Below are 20,365 nucleotides of genomic sequence, written 5' to 3' on the forward strand. Positions count from 1 at the left end.
TCTCGACCTGTATAAATTTAACAACCTTAACTCAAAATAAAGCAAAAATTGATTATAGGAAGACACAGAAATACATAATCACAGAAAGATTTTATTACTAATATCTCAGAAAGGAAAGCAAGGCTGGCCACAAATTAATAAGAAAATAGAAGGCATGAACACCTTATAAAAAACTGAATTCACATACACAAATATGCAAAGCAGTATCTTTATCTATATATATCTATCCATGTATCCAGCAAATAAAAAACACTCTTTCTTCAGAAACACTTACAGGGCACTTACCAAACTGAACCACCTGACAAGCAAAAAAGGAATTCCCAGCAAATACTAAAGAATCGTTATCATTCGGCCCACATTCTTTGCCTACAAAGCAAAATGCATAGGTACGTACATACATGCATACATACAGGACAGGAGACACTGAATTTGAGAAGTTCAAACCACATTTCTTCTTTAAGATTTTATTTATTTATTTTGACAGAGAGAGAGAAACAGCAAGAGAGGGAACACAAGCAGGGGGAGTGGGTGAGGGAGAAGCAGGCTTCCTGCGGAGCAGGGAGCCCAACGCGGGACTCGATCCCAGGATCCTGGGATCATAACCTGAGCCGAAGGCAGACGCTTAATGACTGAGCCACCCAGGCTCAAACCACATTTCTAAATAAATAATGGATCAAAAAAACCCAATTATGATATAAATTATGAAATATTTAACTAAAATGTTATCACAGAAAACTAAACCCTTACATTTATTTTCAAATACAAAAACAACTTGAAAAGTTAAAAAAAAAGAATGAACCCACAGAGAATATATAAATGAAAATAATAGTTAATGACAGAAATAAATTAAATCCAGAACAAAGTGGGGAAAAAGATAAATTAAACCAAAAGATTAATAGAAGATAAACCTCTTGCCAGACTGGCCAAGTAAAAACACAGATAAATAATATTAAGAATGAAAAGGGGGACATAAATATACATGCAGTACAGAAGAAAATTTAAAAATCCGAGATAATGGGGCACCTGGGTGGCTCAGTCGTTTAGTGTCTGCCTTCAGCTCGGGTCATGATCCCAGGATCCTGGGATCAAGCCCCACATCAGACTCCCTGCTCCGCGGGAAGCCTCCTTTCCCTCTCCCACTCCCCCTGCTTGTGTTCCGTCTCTTGCTGTGTCTCTCTCTGTCAAATAAATAAAAATCTTAAAAAAAAAAAAATCCAAGATAATACTTCACACAACTTTGTGAATAAATTTGAAAAATTAAATGAAAAAATACTTTAGAGATGAAAGATTACCAAAAATGACTCAAGTAGAGATATAAAATCTAAAGACACTTAAATATTAATAAAACTGAATAAGAGAAAGATCTTAAATCTACCCACCAAAAAAGTGCCAAGTGCAGATGGTTTTACAGTTGAGCTTCATCTAGCCTTTATGGAACTGACAATCCCATTTTACATAAGATGTTCCAGACATTATAAAGAGAAGGAAAGCACTCCAAATCCTTTTATGACACCACTACAACCTTTATACAAAACCATACAAGAATAGTATGACAAAAAAATCAAACGGCCAATATCACTTAAAATCAGACTAAAAAATTCTAAAAATTAACTAAATCCAACAAAATATTAAATATAATACATCAGAGCCAAGTAGAACATTAGAAAATCTCCTAATGCAATTCATCATAACAGCAAATTAACAAGAACAAAATCATGTAATCACCTCATAGATACAAAAAATTATCAAAATCTAATACCAATTCATGATTTTTTATATTTTTATATATATTTTTTATTATGTTATGTTAATCACCATACATTACATCATTAGTTTTTGATGTAGTGCTCCCCAATTCATGATTTAAAAAAAAAAACTCAGTGGGGCCGCCTGGGTGGCTCAGTCATTAGGCGTCTGCCTTCGGCTCAGGTCATGATCCCAGGGTCCTGGGATGGAGCCCTGCATCGGGCTCCCTGCTCAGCGGGAAGCCTGCTTCTCCCTCTCCCACTCCCCCCTGCTTGTGTTCCCTCTCTCGCTGTGTCTCTCTCTGTCAAATAAATAAAATCTTTAAAAAAAATACAAAAATAAATAAAAGAACTCAGCAAACTAAGAAGAGAATTTTATTTTAAAGATTTATTTATTTGGAGAGAGACAGAGAACTAGGTGGGGAGGGGCAGAGGGAGAGGGAGAGAGCAACTTTAGCAGACTCTATATTCAGTGCAGAGCCTGACAAAGGGCTCGATCTCACAACCCTGAGATCATGACCTGAGCAAAAACTGAGTCGGATGCTTAACCAACTGAGCTACCCAGGCGCCCCAGAAGAGAATTTTTAGTCTATTAAAAACCTATAGTAATATTTATTGGTAAAATATGAGAATCATTCCCTTTGAAGACAGAAATAGGACAGGAATACCTATTATTAGTATTTCAATGAACATTATACTAAAGGTGCTAAACAATGCAATAAGGACAAATGAGGGATAAAGAAGGGAAAGAAAGAAAATTATTTTTAGGTGTTATCATCTACTAAGTACATCCAAGAAAAAACACCAAGCATTAAAAGTAATAAGACTTCAGTAAGTTCATTAAACAGAAAATCATACACCAGCAACAACAAATTAGAAGATGAAAACTTGAAAATGACCCTATTTGTAATAACAAATGTTGTAAGATACTTGAGAATAACAAGAGATTCAAAAACTACACAGGGAAAAATTATGAAGCTTGGTTAAAAGATTTTAAAACATCTAAGTGGAAAGATATGACATATTCATAGATGGGAAGACAATTTTTAAAGTATATTAATTCTCACAAATGAATCTGTAAATGTATTACAAATCTGGAAATATCCAGAGTTTTTGTTGACCTGGACAAAGTGTGCCTAAAATCCACACGGAAGAGTAAAGGGCCAGGTGCCTGGGTGGCTCAGTTGGTTAAGCGACTGCCTTCGGCTCAGGTCATGATCCTGGAGTCCTGGGATTGAGTCCCGCATCGGGCTCCCTGCTCAGCAGGGAGTCTGCTTCTCCCTCTGACCCTCCCCCCTCTCATGCTCTATCTCATTCTCTCTCTCAAATAAATAAATAAAATCTTAAAAAAAAAAAAAGAGTAAAGGGCCAAAAATATCCAAGGCAATTTTAAAGAATAAGAAAAAAGGATTTGTTTTACCTGATACAGAGGCATATAAAGCTATTGTAATTGAAATACCATGAGATTGGTTCAAGGATAGAAAAAGAGACCAATGGAACAGAATACAAACTCAGACAAATAAGGGAACTTGATACATGGTAGAAAACCCTTTATAATTCCCTGGGGAGAAGACAGACTACTCCCTACATGGTGCCATAACAACTAGTTGGCCACACGGTAAAAACTAAAATTAAATCTATGTATCATAGGGTCAAAAAAAGTAAATTTTAGAATAAAAACTAAGTGTCAATACTTTATATTCTGAGACTGTAATACAATAAAGAATATCTTTATAGCCTCAAACCAAGGAAGAGTTTCTTCAAACATAAACAGAACCAACTGTATACAAAAAGTGGTAATTCTGACTTTACAAAAATATTTTAAAATATCCATACCAAAAGGCAATATTGAGCAATGTTAAACAACCAGCCACATACTAGAAAATATTTGTTATGCATATGACTGACAAAAGATTTGTATGCAGACTAATTTTAATGAAAATATACATATTTAAGTACCTGGATCATACGAAAATATTTTAAAATACCCACTAATCAATAAACAAAAGATTCAATGGAAAAATGGGCAAAGGAAGAAGTAATTTAAAAATGTGGCAGTCCTGAGAGGACAGAAACATACAAAAAAATGTACTCAACCAAAAAAAGGGAGGGAGGGTAGAAGGAGTTATTTCTAAGCAGTATGTACAATATGATTCCAATTACGGGAGGAAAAAGTACTCAACCTCTAGAGTAGTCAGGGAAGAATGAATTAAGAACAAAATACCATTTTATACTCACTAGATTGCCCAAAAGTAATATAAATGTATATACACACTTACTATGAAGACAGACATATGATAAAGCATGACAAATAGATAAGATACATGTAAAATTCAGCACAATAGTCACCTCTGGGAAAGAAAGGGAAATACAATTAGAAAGAATTATGAAAGGGTTTTCTACTGTATTTAACATTTCATTCTTTAAAAAAATCTGAGGCTAATAAACCACTTTTTCGTTTATTAAATTTGAGTAGTGAGTTTAAGATGTTCTGGACTCCTTTTATGTCTGAAATAGCTCATATTTTTAAAATAATATGAAGAAAAAAACATTTATATACTCTTGGTTAGAAAAGGCTTTAGTTAGTATGTCATTAAAAACAGGAACCATGAAATAGATTAACAATTTTGTCTAAGTAGACGTTTTTCACTTCCATATAGTAAGGCTAAAAGAAAAATGACAAACTTGGAAAAGAGTATTTTTAACACAAAAAGGCTAATATCTAAAATGTAAAGACCTCTATTGTTTGAACGATATGCTGCTGTATGAATTGTTCTACAAACTAATCCAATCAACTTACAGCCCCTTTGAAGGAATAGTTTCTGAGGTCCCTGTTTGAAGTTAGCTCTGATCCCAGGAAAGCTACTTCCCAAATGTTTTACTCCCTCCTGAAAACTAGCCAGCCCACAGGCTAGGCTGTAGCTTTGCTAATTCCATCAATCTTCTCCTAGTCGCCTTTCACTACAACCTTCAATGTTCATGAGATTGTCCTTCTGTTTGAACTTCTGCACACTCTTGCAAATGAAGTCAGTTCCACTGGGAAGGGATTGAGAGCTATCTCTTTTATGGCCTTGCTTCTCCCCAGGCAAAATCTCTGAGCCAGGGCTCTGGAGCTGGACGTGGTGACAATGACAAGCTTCGAGTGACACCTCCACTCTAGGAATTGAGTGCTTAGTGAGTTGGGGGACAGCAGGCTGAGGTCCCCCCAGCTTACTTCTCCCAGCATGGTATCACCACCTCATGAGCCAGGGTGAGGGTGATGACAGTCCTAGCGTTCTCTGTGCTCCACAACCATGTTAGAGCCTCCATTCCACAAGCAGGGGATGGGTGGGGAAAATGGACTCTTCCACAGCTTAGCTTCAGCAACAGGAAGCTCAGGGCAGAATGGGAAATGCTAAAGTTCTGCTCCTTCCAGAAAGAAAGGCCAACTGGAACTGGAGGTAGAGGGAGTTGTAGAGGGGTTCTAAACTGCAGTGGTTTGGAGTAGACAAGTGGGGACAAAGAGAAATGTCTTGGTTCAAATAATACAAACTTTCATCTTTCTTAGTGAATTTACATAGATTTTCTTGAGTAGAAGTTTCTTTTTTTGCTGTCTGCCCTTAGGACCATTTCCAGAGACTTAAAAACAAAATTTTTTAAAGTAATTTTCACCCGTTTCACTGGGGAGTGGGTTAGCAAACCTCATACTGTCATGGTAGAAATCAATCTCTTCTATGTAACTTATATGTTTTCAGCAAGCAAGTATATTTTCTACAAAACCAGCAACTCTTTAAAAAAATAGAAACACAGGGACACCTGGGTGGCTCACATGGTTAAGTGTCTGCCTTCAGCTCGGGTCATGATCCCGGGGTCCTGGGATCGTGCCCCGCATCGGGCTCCCTGCTCGGGGGAGGCCTGCTTCTCCCCCTCCCACTCCCCCTGCTTGTGTTCCCTCTCTCGCTGTGTCTCTCTCTGTCAAATAAATAAATAAAATCTTAAAAAAAAAAAAATAGAAACAGGAAAAAAATGAAAAAAAGAAACTGAGGCCTGATAAGAAATAAGTAGGAATGAAATAATTTTTTTAAAGATTTTATTTATTTATTTGACACAGAGAGAGAGAGAGCACAAGCAGGGGGGAGCAGCAGGGGGAGAGGGAGAAGCAGGCTCCCTGCTAAGCAGGGAGCCTGATGCGGGGCTCAATCCCAGGACCCCAGGATCATGACCTGAGCCCAAGGCAGACGCTTAACCGACTGAGCCACCCAGGCGCCCCGGAATGAAATAATTTTTAAATCTCATTCTGGCTGCCTCTTTACCAGACTATAGTTCCACTCTCCTCAAAAAGCTGAATTATCCTCTTTTCAATAACTTCAGCCCATCAACAGGCACTTAATGAGAAATGTGGCAGACCATAAGAACCCTTAACTTTGGGGAGCCTGGTGGATTCTTCTTTAAATCCAATGTTAATGGAATGCATATAGAACCAAGAAAGGAATGTCATAGGCAATGGAATCATGGTGGAAACTACTGTGCACAGCTGATGAAAAGAACATCAGAGCCTAACTTTCAGGCCAAGCAACTAGGCTAAGAATATTACAAACAAAACTGTGTCCCCTCCTTTCTGCCAAGAGCCACGCCTAGTACTTTGCAGCAAATCTGTCTTTTCTCCAATTGCTTTTATAACCCCACCTTTCCACAGTTGCACTATGTTACTAGAAAACACTGTTTTCTTAACCATCCTGCTTGAGATTCAGTAGGCTTCTTGAATTAGAATTCATGTCTTTTGTCAATTTTGGAAAAGTATCAACCAAACCTCTTTTATTATAGCCTCTCCCCTGTTCTCTTTATCCTTCTGGAACTCATGTTAAACTTTTTGTTCTACTCTTCTTAACCTCTTTTTCCTTTTTCCATTTCTGTCTCTCCATGCTGCACTTGGGGTGATTTCTTCAATTCTGTATTCCAGTTTGCTTAATTATTCCTCAGCTGTGTCTGACCAGTTGTTTGCCTTAGCAATACTGAATTTTTAATTGCAATTATTCTTATTTTCCACTTCTAGAAGGCCCATTTGGATCTTTTCCAAATCTTCCTGGACATTGTCATTTTTGATAGTGTACTATTCTTTACTCATACTTTTTTTATTTTAAGATTTCATTTGACAGAGAGAGAGAGAGCACAAGCAGGGGGAGCAGTAGAGGGAGAGGGAGAAGGAGACTCCTGCTGAGCAGGGAACCTGACACAGGGCTCGATCCCAGGACCCTGGGATCATGACCTGAGCTGAAGACAGACACTTAACCAAATGAGCCAGCCAGGCGCCTCTCTTTACTCGTACTTCTGATAAAATCTTTTATCTCTTTGAACGTATTAAAAGAACTACTTTATATTCTGTACCCTCAGAATTTTATTATCTATAGTTTCTCTGGTCTGATTATGTTGCTTCTGTTGTCTTTCACAGATGATGTCTTATTTTTTGGACTGCTTTGTGATATTTTGATTATGAGCTCTTCATCATTGGAGTTCTTTTCTTTGTGGAGATGCTTTTAGGCCTGGATTTAAGATGTGTTCCTCCAAAGAGGATTTATATATGGCGCTACTAGTAACCTGTAAATTCTAACAACTTGGAACATTCTTTAAAAACTTTCTCTTATGTAAATTTTCAAATATACTCAAGTAGAGAGAGAGAATAGTATAATAATCTTCCCTAGACCCATAACTCAGCTTTTATTTATTTTATTTTTATTTTTTTAAAGATTTTATTTATTTATTCATTAGAGACAGAGAGAGGCAGAGGGAGAAGCAGGCTCCCAAGGAGCAGGGAGCCCGATGCGGGACTCGATCCTAGGACCCCGAGATCATGACCTGAGCCGAAGGCAGATGCTTAACGACTGAGCCACCCAGGGCCCTATAACTCAGCTTTTAAAACTATGAAGTTGGGGCGCCTGGGTGGCTCAGTCGGTTAAGCGTCTGCCTTCGGCTCAGGTCATGATCCCGGGGTCCTGGGACTGAGACCCGCATCGGGCTCCCTGCTCCGCGGGAAGCCTGCTTCTCCCTCTCCCACTCCCCCTACCTGTGTTCCCTCTCTCGCTGTGTCTCTCTCTGTCAAATAAATAAATAAAATCTTAAAAAAAAAAAACTATGAAGTCATAGGGGCGCCTGGGTGGCTCAGTCGGTTAAACGTCTGCCTTCGGCTCAGGTCATGATCCCTGGTCCTGGGATCGAGCCCCCCTTCTCCCTCTCCCTCTGCCTGCTGTTCCCTCTGCTTGTGCTCTCTATCAAATAAATAAATATTTTTTTTAAAAAGGTTCTAAATGGTGATATTTTAATTGCATCATTCTTCCTTTTTTAGCTAGAATTTCTCTATAAAGATCAACTTCCCCTCATCAACTATTTGAGTGCATTAAGGTTCAGTTCATATGGAAAGGTAGGATAAATGCTTTACTGTTTCTATTTATTTGGTACTTTTCATTATGAATTGGTTTCCCTACCTGGTACTCTCCAAAGACTAATGAGATGGGTTTAACTTTTTTTTTTTTTTAAGTATCATGATGAACTTGGGGATTTAAATATATTTAATTTGCTTCAAGTCATTGCAGTTATTATCTTTCTTGAAACTCAAAGTGTCCCATCTATAGCCAATGGAAACTATTTCACAATGACTTCTGAGTCTTTCACACAAGATCCTACCAGTCTTTGAGAGCTTCCTTGCTTTCTATTATGACAAGATATTCACTATCATTTTGTACACGTCGTACTACAGACTTGAGATCAGCAATTTCTCCAAGAAATCATAGTTGCTTTTAGTGGCAAATGCAATTTTAGACAGAAATGGTATTTAGAAAATATAATCTAGAGTAAGAGTTGCTCATTATTATTGGGTTTATTTTTTATCTAGATCCTTTCAGTGGACAGAGCCTCCCATCCCCCAAATACACTTTTTAAGGAAAAAATTCATCATGAGTTCTTACTAGTACTTCCAATTCAAAGTCAGGAGTAACGGGGATTTTACACAATCTCCAATTTTACATTAGTATTTCCCTTCTGTCGTGTTGAAAATCTTGCTTCTCAGAGAAACCAGCATAATTATTCATCTGCTTTATCCCACAATTCAGTCTCAGAATAACAACACCAACACTTTCATCAACAGTAAGATGTCTGAAGTTTTGCAGGCTTTTTTTGTCTTTAGGATATATCCAAATAGAGATGTAGAAATTATTGGGCTGTAAAATCCTACAAAATACCTATGTGATTATGCCACCAATTCTGTGGATATATCCATCTGTTTCATTTAGCTCTTGATTGTTACATTTTGAGTTTTTAGACTATATAAAATATATACATAATTATAAAGTCCCTCTCCCTATAACCTTCTATTCATTTTTTAAAAATACAAGCATATCATATACACATGATTAATTGCAGTTATTCATACTTGACCTGCTTTTTCTCATTTAATATAACCTAGAATATGTCACAGTAGAAATAGTCTGTATTATATAGAAATATTATTCGATCTTTTTTCTATGACCATGTAGTAGTCCATGAAATAAGTTATACAATTCATTCATCAGTTTCCTACTGAGGGACATTCTCATCTTTTGCTATTATAAACAGTGCTATAATGAATAACCTTCAACACACATATCTTTTCATATTTTTACCAATGTATTTTAGAGGTAGAATTCTGGGTGTAGAAGTATCATTTCAAGGGGAGAAAAATATATACAATTTTGCTAGGTACTGTCCAATTTCTTTCGATAAGGACTGTACCATTTTGGTGGAACTCCACCAGCAATGCTTGAGAGCCTGTTTCCCGACAACTTCACAAAAAAAGTATGCCATCAACTTTTGGATTTCTGCCAATCTGATAGATGACAAATAGTACCTCGGTGTAGTTTTGTTTTTTTTTTTCTTCTTATGAGTGAGCATTTTTTCACATGATTAAACCATTTACACTTTTTTTATTCTGTGAACAGTGTGTGTCTAGCCCATTTTCTATAGGTTATTAGTTGTGTTTATTCTCTATTTTTAGGTGCTCTTTATAAATATTATGAGTATTAATGCTGTATCTATAAGTTGCAAACATTTTTTCCAGTTCATTATTTATTGAGACCATTTTAGACTAAATTCACAGCTTGACTATTTTCAGGCCATAAAAGGAATATGATTTCCAGCCTAAACGCACTCTAGGGCTGGCTTGGGTGAAGAATTTTCTGGGGAATTTTTTTCCCTTCTATTCAAAGCCAAATTGCCTTAATATCTCCTTTTGAGTAGAAGATTTTCGTTTTTCTGATTCTCCTTTTCATGGGATGTACGCTCTGGCCCCCGTCCCCCAGCTTAAGGAGCCATGAAACCAAAAGCTCTTGGCCACTAGGGAATGGCAGTGTCCCCAGGACAGTTCTAAGTTTCACTTTTCTCTATCTCTTGGGATTTGTGCTTTCCATTATATTTATCTTCAGGACTTCTCTCACTTTCTTGCAGGGCCACCACATTGACTATGATGTTATTAATTTCCCCCTTTAGTTAGGCAAAACAGTGGCCCTATAGTTTGTTAGGTGAATTGAGCATTTAAGGAAAGGTTTAAATATTTAATCCAGCATCTTCTGGTATTCTGAACCAAGAATGTTCCTTGGGAAAGGTAAACCACCACTTGCTAGATACAGAAGTTCCCCAGTTCTGTTTTGTTACTTACCATTTAAGTTTTAATTACAAATATAACATAGATTCATTGGAAGAAAAATGAAACAAAACAGAAGAGAAAAGAAAAAGCTTCCCTGCTGTTAGCAGCTTCATTCCTCCCACCGATTTTTGGTGGTTTCAGTTTTTATGTTAGGCCATTTAGTTTGTACCCTGAAACATTCTAAAACATACCCTCTGTAAAGTTCTGTGGATGCCACAGAATTGGGAACCAGTTTCCAATCTCAAGAAGCTTTCAATTTATTAGGGAAAAGCAAAGAACTGGCATACACAGAGAATAATTAGATGTATTTAAGAATCAGTTTAGGAGTCCAGACAACAAACACTAATAAAGTTGAAAAGATAGAACTTTGTGGGCTGGAGTTGTGCAAGGAACAAATTAAGAAGGAGGTAGTCAATAAATGAAAAAATTTGACGGCAGCCACACAAGAGGATGTGGGGGAGTCTGGGGCACATCACAGAGATAGATTCAAAAGAAATACTGAAGGACAAGTTCATTAAGCAAAGTGGTGCCTCCCTCACCAGAATGTAGTCTTGGTTTCTGCAGCTGGCTGGTCAGGCTTACGGCTCATTTTCCACTTGTCATTAATGCCATTTGAAAAAAGGTATGAGACTTTGAATGCAGCTTTAAGAGCTACAGCTCTCCAACTTCCCCAGGCCAATTTTGGCTAATATGCTAAACAATTTATCAGATATAAAATGGTTTGAACACCTCCCCTGCCACAGAAGGAGTGTGAACAACTAGCTTCTAGAGTCAAGAGGTCAGAACTAGTCCTAGGGGGTCGGATCTGGATTTCTATCAAATGCTGGCATCTCCAACGCCTGACCTCATCCTAATCTCTAACCTTCAATTTTCTGGGCCTTCAGCCAGGGGTGGGGGGCTCACACTTATTTCCACAATTTAGTAGATTTTAAAGGGTCAAGGAATGGTATCTGAATCATCCATCATTACATCATTAATCGTAACAGCACTCACCACTCCGCCCCCATAACAATCTGGAGAACTCTTCATTTCCTAGGTATGAACTTATTCTTTTATTTCTTCATTCATTATTTCCTAGCTTTCAATGCAAGGCTCTGTACTATATACTAGGGAGACAACAAGATGAAGATAGAAAACAAATCCTATTTTTCTCATACAGTCTAAGGTTATCAAAAATTAACAGGTAGGGGCGCCTGGGTAGTTCAGTCAGTTAAGCATCTGATGATTTCAGCTCAGGTCATGATCTTGCGGTTGTGAGATCAAGCCCTGCATCGGGCTTTCTGCTGGGCGTGGAGCCTGCTTGAGATTCTCTCTCTCCCTTTCCCTCTGCCTCTCCCCAACCTCCCAGAAAATTAAATAAACAAACAAACAAATAAGTAAAAATAAACAGGTAATCAAACAAAGATGTAATTGCAAATTGAGATGAATGCTGTGAAGAAGCAAAGAAAATGTAAGAGGAATTTAAGATATGACACAGTTCAGAAATTTTATTAATATGAATATGTTCAAATACAACTAACAGAACAAAGACTACCAGTGATTTCTAAAAAACAAAGTTGTTTATCTCTCACAACCAAAGTCTGGAAGTAGCTGGTTCCTAAATCAGAATAGTGGCTAAACTATTATCATAAAGGACCTAGTCTCCTTCTGTCTTTTCCCCTCTATTGTTTATGTTCCTCAGCATGTTGGCTTTTTGTCTTGTGCTTCTCACCTCACTGGTCTAAGCCAGCTGCTATGACTCCAAGACAACTGCAATCAAGGCATGAAGGTGTGGGCAGGATCTCCTTACTATCTTTCTTTTTGTAAGAAAGCAAAAAAAGCTTTCCAGAAGCCTTCTCAGGAAACATCTCTTTAGTCAGAACTGGGTCACATGCCCATCGCTAAATCAATCTACATCCACAAAGAATGAGATTATTGTTCTTGGTTCAGATTATTCATTTCCTAGCACTGGGAGAGTGAACCCCCTCCCTGAACATGTTGCTATCCTTACAATATCAAGGTTCCTTAAAACAGATTTTTAAAAAGGCAAATAGTTTTTAGTAGACACAATAGTGAAAATAAAAATCCAAAAGATTCATTCACCAACTAAATAACTAAAATGGGATAAAGACGACTCAAATATCCCTCAAAAGTTTCAAGCCTGGGTAACTACGACAATCATACTGCCAAGAATAGATAAGAGAATGTGGGAGGAAAAACCTGGTTTGTGAGAGAGACAAAAATTAATTCCACTTTCTTCTCCTTGAGTTTGAGGTGTAGTCAGACAGTCTGGTAGAAATGGAGGACACGACTTGAGAGGAAAAGCTGGACTTCAACATAGATATTGGAATCACCCACAATGAGGCAGGATTCGAAACCACAGGAACAGACAGAACCACTGGGAGAGAAAAGGCAAAATGCCAGAAAAAATCTTGGTGAACAGCTATAATTAGGAGACATTGCCGTAAAAGGCAAGGAAGAGGGAATAATTAATTCCAGAGATACAAGAACCAAGGGACCACAATCACATGGCAGCCAAGGAGTAAGGTTTCTTCTTCTGCCTTTTTTTTTTTTTTTTAAAGATTTTAAGTATTCTCTACACCCATTGTGGGGCTCGAACCCATAACCCAAGAGTCGCATGCTGCACTGACTGAGCCAGCCAGGCACCCCAAGAAGTAAAGTTTTCAAAGGAAAGTATTGGTCGACATTGTTGACTGCTACAGAGATGTTAATGATTCCAAAATACTCTTGAAAATTTTAAGAACAGCAGGAACATAATGGTCATGTGCACTTACTTGGATCCCTTTTTGTCTACTCTTTGGAGGACTTTGGAAGGGAAGGAAAATATAGGTTGTCATGTTGGAGGCAATGGTAAGGTAATGGTGGGAAGGGGTCAGTGGGTAACTGAGAACATTGTGGGCAAAGAGGAAGGAGCCTAGAGAGAGGGAAAAAGGTGAGGAGCACTAATGGAAGGGGAAAACAGGAAGATGTGCAGAGGCTGAAGGTCACAATAAGGCTAAAAACCAGATTTGATAGGAGAGATGAAAATGAATACGGAGGTGGTCAGCGAACATGAGATATTGACAAAAATGGGTAATGAATTTCAAAATATCTAGCGGATAATAGACATAAAGATAAAAGTCAATACAGGTGAGAATGTTAATGCCCAGCAAACTCAACAAAAGCCATCAAGAAGGAGGAGAGCACTAAAATTCACTAAGGACGGCAGGGAAGAAATCTGGAAATTAGAGGCCAACAGAAGGAGATGGAAGTCGGCGATAGGACACTGGCCCAATGGTTAAAAATGAATTGGTAAGGGGCACATGGATGGCTCAGTCAGTTAAGCGTCTGACTTCAGCTCAGGTCATGATCCCGGGGACCAGGGATCAAGTCCCACACTGGGCTCCCTGCTCAGTGGGGAGCCTGCTTCTCCTTCTCCCCCTGCCTGCTGCTCCCCCAGCTTGTGCTCTCTGTCAAATAAATAAAATCTTTTTTAAAAATGAGCTGGTAAAACTTCAGTGGGATGAGTATAACCGAGGAAACCAGAGAGCCAACAAAGCGTGGGATAAGGGGGTGCAGGGTTGGGAGTGGGGGAGACATTCATTTTATAAAGAGATATAACTAACACAAAATCTGCTAAGGAGGTTCCAAGGCAGATTCCAAGAGGAGAGGCTAGAACAGAATCCTATTCCAGGGATCCAACAAAACAGAACTGCAGTATGACTGATGGCACATGTACATCCTTTTTTGTACCAGGCACAGGTCCATGACCCCTGCAAACTGTGGACATTCAAACAAAAGTACTGCATTCAGTGAGAACCTACAATCCCATTTTATTGCATAATAATGCATACATATGCAGATCAGAATGTGAGTTACTAAAGATGGATATAAAACATGAAAAATGATGGAGACAGGGGCATGAGAACAGCAAAAGCCAGGGTTCCCTGGGGCAAGCACGTCAGTTTCTTGATAATTTAACTCCTGACAGTTAAATGGTAAAGGCTACATATAGGGAGATAAGAGATAAACAAAAGTAGGCAGCTAGTAGTTTGGCAGAGAAGCCAAAATACTTCTTACTTTGAGAAATAAAACCAAAACCAGATTACAGAAGGCTGCATGGCCTCTGAAATTCACAAGGCCTTTGTGAGACTTCTCACACACAGAAGCACAATGACTTGTCTGGGACTCCAAAACTCCTGGTAGGTCAGACTGTAGACAGATACACACGGGTGCCCTCATGAGATGGTATCAGGTTAGGGAAAGACCAGTGAAAATAAGTGACTTGAAGAATAAGAAAGGAGGTGGAATGGAGAGAGAGAGAAGGCAAGAGGGGCGACATGGAGGATGGGGGGAAGGGGCAGTGAGATGGGAAAGCAGGGAAGAAAAGAAAGAAACCATGAAAAGATGAAGCTGCCAAAGGCATCAGACCCTTATCTCCCTATCTCCGATTATCTTCTTATGCAAGAGCGTGACCTGCCTTATACAAAGGCAACAAACAGCAGAAAATGAGTGTTGGTGACCCCTAAATTAGTGTGAATAATATTTAAATAAGGGAACAGACTATTTCAGGAACCATGTAACATTCAGTGGTCACGTCAATTACATTTATGTCAACTCTTTCTTCTTGATCTTGGAATAATTGCTTCACGGTTAACACCAGGCAAGATATCTCTTTATCCACAGAATTGTGTGTGGAGGCTTTATTAAGCAATTAACCCAAGTAGGCAAATAAACACTCTCATGAAGCATCAAGATTAGCACGGAGAGATGTATGCGGTAGAACATACGCAGAAAAGAAAATCAGGAAGATAAAGCTTTGTACTGTGAAAACATAAGAAGTAAAAATTGCCTTATACTGAAAACTTACAGTAAAAAGGACACAATGTGAGCATGATGATGTTATACCACTTATCACTGACAGGTGCTTTATAAGCTTTTCCATGGGACCTGTATATTATGTTACTTCATATTCATTCAACCTTATGAAATGCAGAAAACGGCTATCATTGCTTTTAGTTAACAGATGAAAAGGTGAGGCTTAGAAAGGTAAAATCACTTGTCCATGGGTAAACCGTCAGTAAATAACAGACACTAGACTTGAACCTGGATTTTCTGACTCTTGGGGCAGTGGTCTGTCTCATCCTCCCACATACTCAAACACCTGGACTGAATGAGCAGTATTCCTACCCATTAGCAGAAAACTAGAAGAAATGGTATCTAAATAACACCCCCAAACGCTGGGACTCCATGATTCCACCATGCTCACTTCCCTTGAATGCCCTCGTGACAAAGAGCAACTTCATCCAATCACACACGCACACACACACACAGTGTGTGTGTGTGTGCGTGTGTGTAGGGAGCTGCCAAACCAACACTTAGGACATTAGGAGTCAATAATGAATATGAGACTAGAGCACTGAAGCCTGCTTTTCTGCATAGAAAGAGTTACCTTGCACCAAGTTCCTCTTTGCATAAAACACTGACATTTTCATGATGTTTAGGGAGCCTGCTTTTGGCTTCCAAAAGCTCTGGCGCCATACCATGCCATCACTGTAACTGCCCTCCAGTGGGCCATGAAAAGCCCAGCTAGAACATTTTGAATATAGCAGTTTGCTTGCCACCAAAACACTAAGTTGCAATATTTTATATTTATCTCTATTTAAATTTTAGTGATGCTACATAAATGTTAACATGGTCTCATGCTAAAACAACCACGGATAAGTCTTAATAACACCACATACTGGCACACCCCTGGGTGAGTTATGGCCTGCTACACAGGCCTAATGCATGCTTCTCAAGTTACTTAGTCTTCTTTAAATAAGATGTGACACAAGATGTTACACAGTTTCCCCCAAGAAATGTGTTTCCAGAAGCAGTGGCAAGGGACATGTAGGATAATTTGCTCATATTGAAAGTGGAAAGAAGGTACTTGGGATTATAGGAAAGAATTCCAAAAAGAGTTTGGGGAGAGAGGTTAATAATGTTTGATTTAGTTATTTCATGGCTTGAGAAACAAAAAGTGAGCTTCCATAAGTTCTCAAGCCTCTGAAGCTGTAAGGATAAGACCCTGGACTTCTCTCTAGGGCTGAAATCACAGCGACCTATGACAAACTCAGATTCTCCACCCTTCCAGTAGAGGCACACGCAAACATCTCCTTGGGCTTCCTGAGAGACTGTCTGGGTCTGGTAGGTGAGACCAAGGGAGGCAGAGTGCCCTGGAAGCCAAAGCCTACACTGTCAAAAATACAACCACAGGAGAACCAGGGCTTGAAGGTCTAAGCAGGTCCTGCAGGGTGCTCAGCTTCCCTCAGGAAACAATTCTTCCAGCCTTACCAGCTCTGCCCCTCAATTTACTAAGAAAAGACCCAGCAGCCTTTCACAGTGAGGAGACATCAGTCTGAGATTCTGGTTAATAACAATAAGCAAGGATGAAAGGCAAAGGAAATCTTTTCAAAAATGAGCCTACAATGGCAGAAATGTTTACAATAGCCTTTCTCCTGCAACATCTTAATCCCTGCACCCTAGCAGAGCAACCCCTAATAGCTACTACCCATGCCTTTGCACCAAGAATCAGAATACTGGTTCCTCTTTTAGAAGCACAAATAGTCCTAAGAACAGATTTTCAAAAATGGAAGGAACTGTGGCTCCAATGGACCAACTGCAGCTTGAAGACATCTTGACTTTTTTAGTGTTATGATGTGGTGCCCACACATCTTTCTGCATCCACTCTTAAGAGATGCTGTGTCCCCATTCCTCTTGCCTTATCACTCTTCTAGCATAAGCCAGACTAACTGAAATTTAAACAAATCCCAACCCAAAGAGTACAATAACCTGAATGCATGTTGATTGGTACCAGACAATAAGGAGAAGGCATATTCCCCCCAAAAGGCCCTCCTCAGTCAGGTTCAACATTTATTCATCACCAGATGTAGTTTCATTGCAAAAGGATCAACTCTTAGAGTTCATTCCCTTCCACTCAACCAGCCATGGGTGGTCTAACTTTTTATTAGCTTTGAATGCAACAGAGAATGTGACCTAAAATACATTATTATATGTCTGTAAGATGAGAGGGAACAGAGAGTCACACATGGTAACAACATGGTGAAAATTCTTATCTACTTGGAATAAGGGCAGAATCAAATTCTTACCCTAGTTTCACTAGGATTACAATGAAATGTGTATAGGGATGTGCAAGAGTTCAAGTGTAACCTTCTTCCAGGCCAATCGGGCCAAAAATAAAGCTAGACTTCACCTGAAGGGCCCTAACAATCCTGGCCAATGGGATGTCCATCCATGCTGCTTACCTGGAAAAGGCAGCCCCCAGCACAAACGCAGCATACTCCTTCACCAGGGGCTCTGTGCTGTTCAGCCCATTGATCACCACTTGAAGGCCGCCAAAGGAAAGCAGGTCCTGCGCATTATCCATCTGCAACAAAGGTACAGCCATCAAGGAAAGAAGAGCCCTTCTTACTGCCTTTTTTTGGTGAGTATTCAAAAAAACCTAAAAAGTCAAGTAAAAAGCAATGGTGGTGGCCATTGTGACCAACTAGAAAAGATCTGTAATAACAAATTCTTAAATTTGAGATTTCCGAATTCATCTAACATGATTTATGAGCACCTGTGTGGGAAATGGCTGAAATGGCACCTAGCTATTACTTTTGCCAAATATATCCTGGAAAATGCTATAACCATAACAAATCACAAAGCTTGCTCCTAATGTACAAGCTGTTAACACAAAGATCTGGCATCATCAGGACTACTAAATGGTGCCATGCTTCCTGTTCATGTCCAGTCCCAGTACAAGTAATGGAAGCAGCAGACACTTACAAAAAAAGAAGTCCTCTCTCTTCCTCACTTCATACAGTCTAAGGCTGACTGATTCTGAGGACAAGTGTGATAAAATCTGCACAGAAGTCTCTCCCTCAAAGGCTGTACTCTAGGCCTGTGTTACTGGCTAGTAGCTATTATTGGATAGTGCATAACATTTCCATAATCAAATAAAATTCTATCAAATGGCACTGGTCTAGGCTACCCTTTAAGGTCCAAAGCCCCAAGTCTAGACTATTTCCCTTTTATTCGATAGGGAATCTCAGTCCCCAGGCTTCCTTAGTATCCTGGAACAAGAAAACCCAACTTGTTCAGAAAGGTCACTGGAGGGGTGCCTGGGTGGCTCATTCGTTGGGCGTCTGCCTTCGGCTCAGGTCATGATCCCAGGGTCCTGGGATCGAGCCCCGGCATCGGGCTCCCTGCTCGACGGGAAGCCTGCTTCTCCCTCTCCCACTCCCCCTGCTTGTGTTCCCTCTCTCACTGTCTCTCTCTGTCAAAATAAATAAATAAAATATTAAAAAAAAGAAAGGTCACTGGATCCTATTTTCTCCATGTAGTAACTACAATCTCCCTTGGAAATACCTTTGTTGCTACAAAGACTGCCTCTTGCCCACAGTCTGATCCCACTCTACAAATCATCAGGAAAATGCAGGAAGCTAGCCCAACACCTTTTTCCTCCAGATGCTTCTGTTTCCTACCTGACTGTGTCCTTCCAAACTAGACAAAGACTCTAAGAGAGAAATTGAGTTTGAAGGACTTTGACTCTGCCTTTTCCTGGGTAGACCTAGACTGTTTTCACCACTTAGAAGATCATTTTTATATATTCTGATATAATCTCCATAAGAACAGGGTTTTTTTCTGCCTGACCATTGCTGCAGATCCAGTGATTAGAACAATGCTGAGTGTATACTTAGGTGCTCAATAAGTAACTGTTAAACCAATGAACAAATATGATCAGAAAAAAACGTTACTGAAATAAACTCCACGGTGAGTAAAAAAGGCAACCCGCGGCATCTGTGCCAACAAAATGGATGGGTCCCTGATACCAGAGACCTAAAGAGATGGCCAATCCAGGGTCCTGAAACAAGTGTGGAGTCTGCTCTGCCATAAGGGCCCCCAAGTCAGGGCTGGGATTTTTCTTCCTCAATCTGTCCTTACGAAGAGGAGTTATTACTGGACCATAGGCCAGCCAACTAGGGAGACTCAGAGCGGGGTGTTTGGCTGATGTAAGTACAAATAATACTTCATAAGCCTTCCTTTCTCACGTACTCTAGTTTTTGTTTTTGTTTTTTTTTAAGATTTTATTTATTTGACAGAGAGAGAGACAGCGAGAGAGGGAACACAAGCAGGGGGAGTGGGAGAGGGAGAAGCAGGCTTCCTGCTGAGCAAGGAGCCAGATGTGGGACTCGATCCCAGGACCCCGGGATCATGACCTGAGCCCAAGGCAGACGCTTAACGACTGAGCCACCCAGGCGCCCTCACACACTCTAGTTCTAAAATCTAAGAACTCACTGCCTCTTTTTGATTCTCCCCCCTTCCAAGTTTTCTGGATAACAAAGCCATGGCTCAGAGTCCTGTCATTCAGTGTCTGGGGTGGCTACTTGTCAAAGCTGGTAGGAGTTCCTAATGGAGTGGCTGCCAGTCTAACAGCCCCAAAGCAACACAAAGTCATAGAGGTTCTGTTGCAGATGTAGTTTGTCTTTATTACTACAAAGACAATTCAGGATGTTATAAATTCTAACATTTACATAAGCACCTCAACCTTTTCAATATGTTTTCTCATTTGTTATTTCACTGAAGATGAGGAAGAAAAGAGTCATTCTGCCCACTGTACACTCAGAAGATCAAGGTCCAAAATCTGGGCCCTGCTCAGCATCACACAGGAGAAGGCATGATCAGGTCCCAGGTCTGCAGCTCCACATCTAGGTCTGGGGCCACAGCTTTCCCCAGGCTGCCTTCAGGATGGGGTGAGACAGGTAGACAGAAACTCAAGGCAGAGGGAGGGAGCACATGGGGAAGGACATAGTAGGAACTGTGCTAACACTCCAGAGGAAAAGAGAGAACCAGAGCACTGGCCAGACAATCAGAGAACAGGAAATAGACAAAGGGAGAAACTATATTAAATAATTGAGGAGACATTTGAAGAAAGGCAAACACACTG

General features: G+C 39.7%; 1 protein-coding gene across 5 annotated transcripts in view; it reads right to left on the bottom strand.

Moving 5' to 3' along the window:
* SIL1 (SIL1 nucleotide exchange factor) overlaps positions 1 to 20,365 on the bottom strand; it is a 212,244-nt gene that overhangs the window by 48,303 nt on the left and 143,576 nt on the right. For all 5 annotated transcript variants that reach the window (XM_035014245.1, XM_035014244.1, XM_035014246.1 and 2 more), the window contains one exon: positions 17,682 to 17,803. In XM_035014245.1, coding sequence (XP_034870136.1) covers positions 17,682 to 17,803 — 122 coding nt within the window. The remainder of the gene's footprint in view (positions 1 to 17,681; positions 17,804 to 20,365) is intronic.

The sequence above is a fragment of the Mirounga leonina genome, unplaced genomic scaffold, assembly GCF_011800145.1.
Source record: "Mirounga leonina isolate KUSES-001 unplaced genomic scaffold, KU_Mleo_1.0 Mir_168, whole genome shotgun sequence".
Taxonomy (NCBI): Eukaryota; Metazoa; Chordata; class Mammalia; order Carnivora; family Phocidae; genus Mirounga; species Mirounga leonina.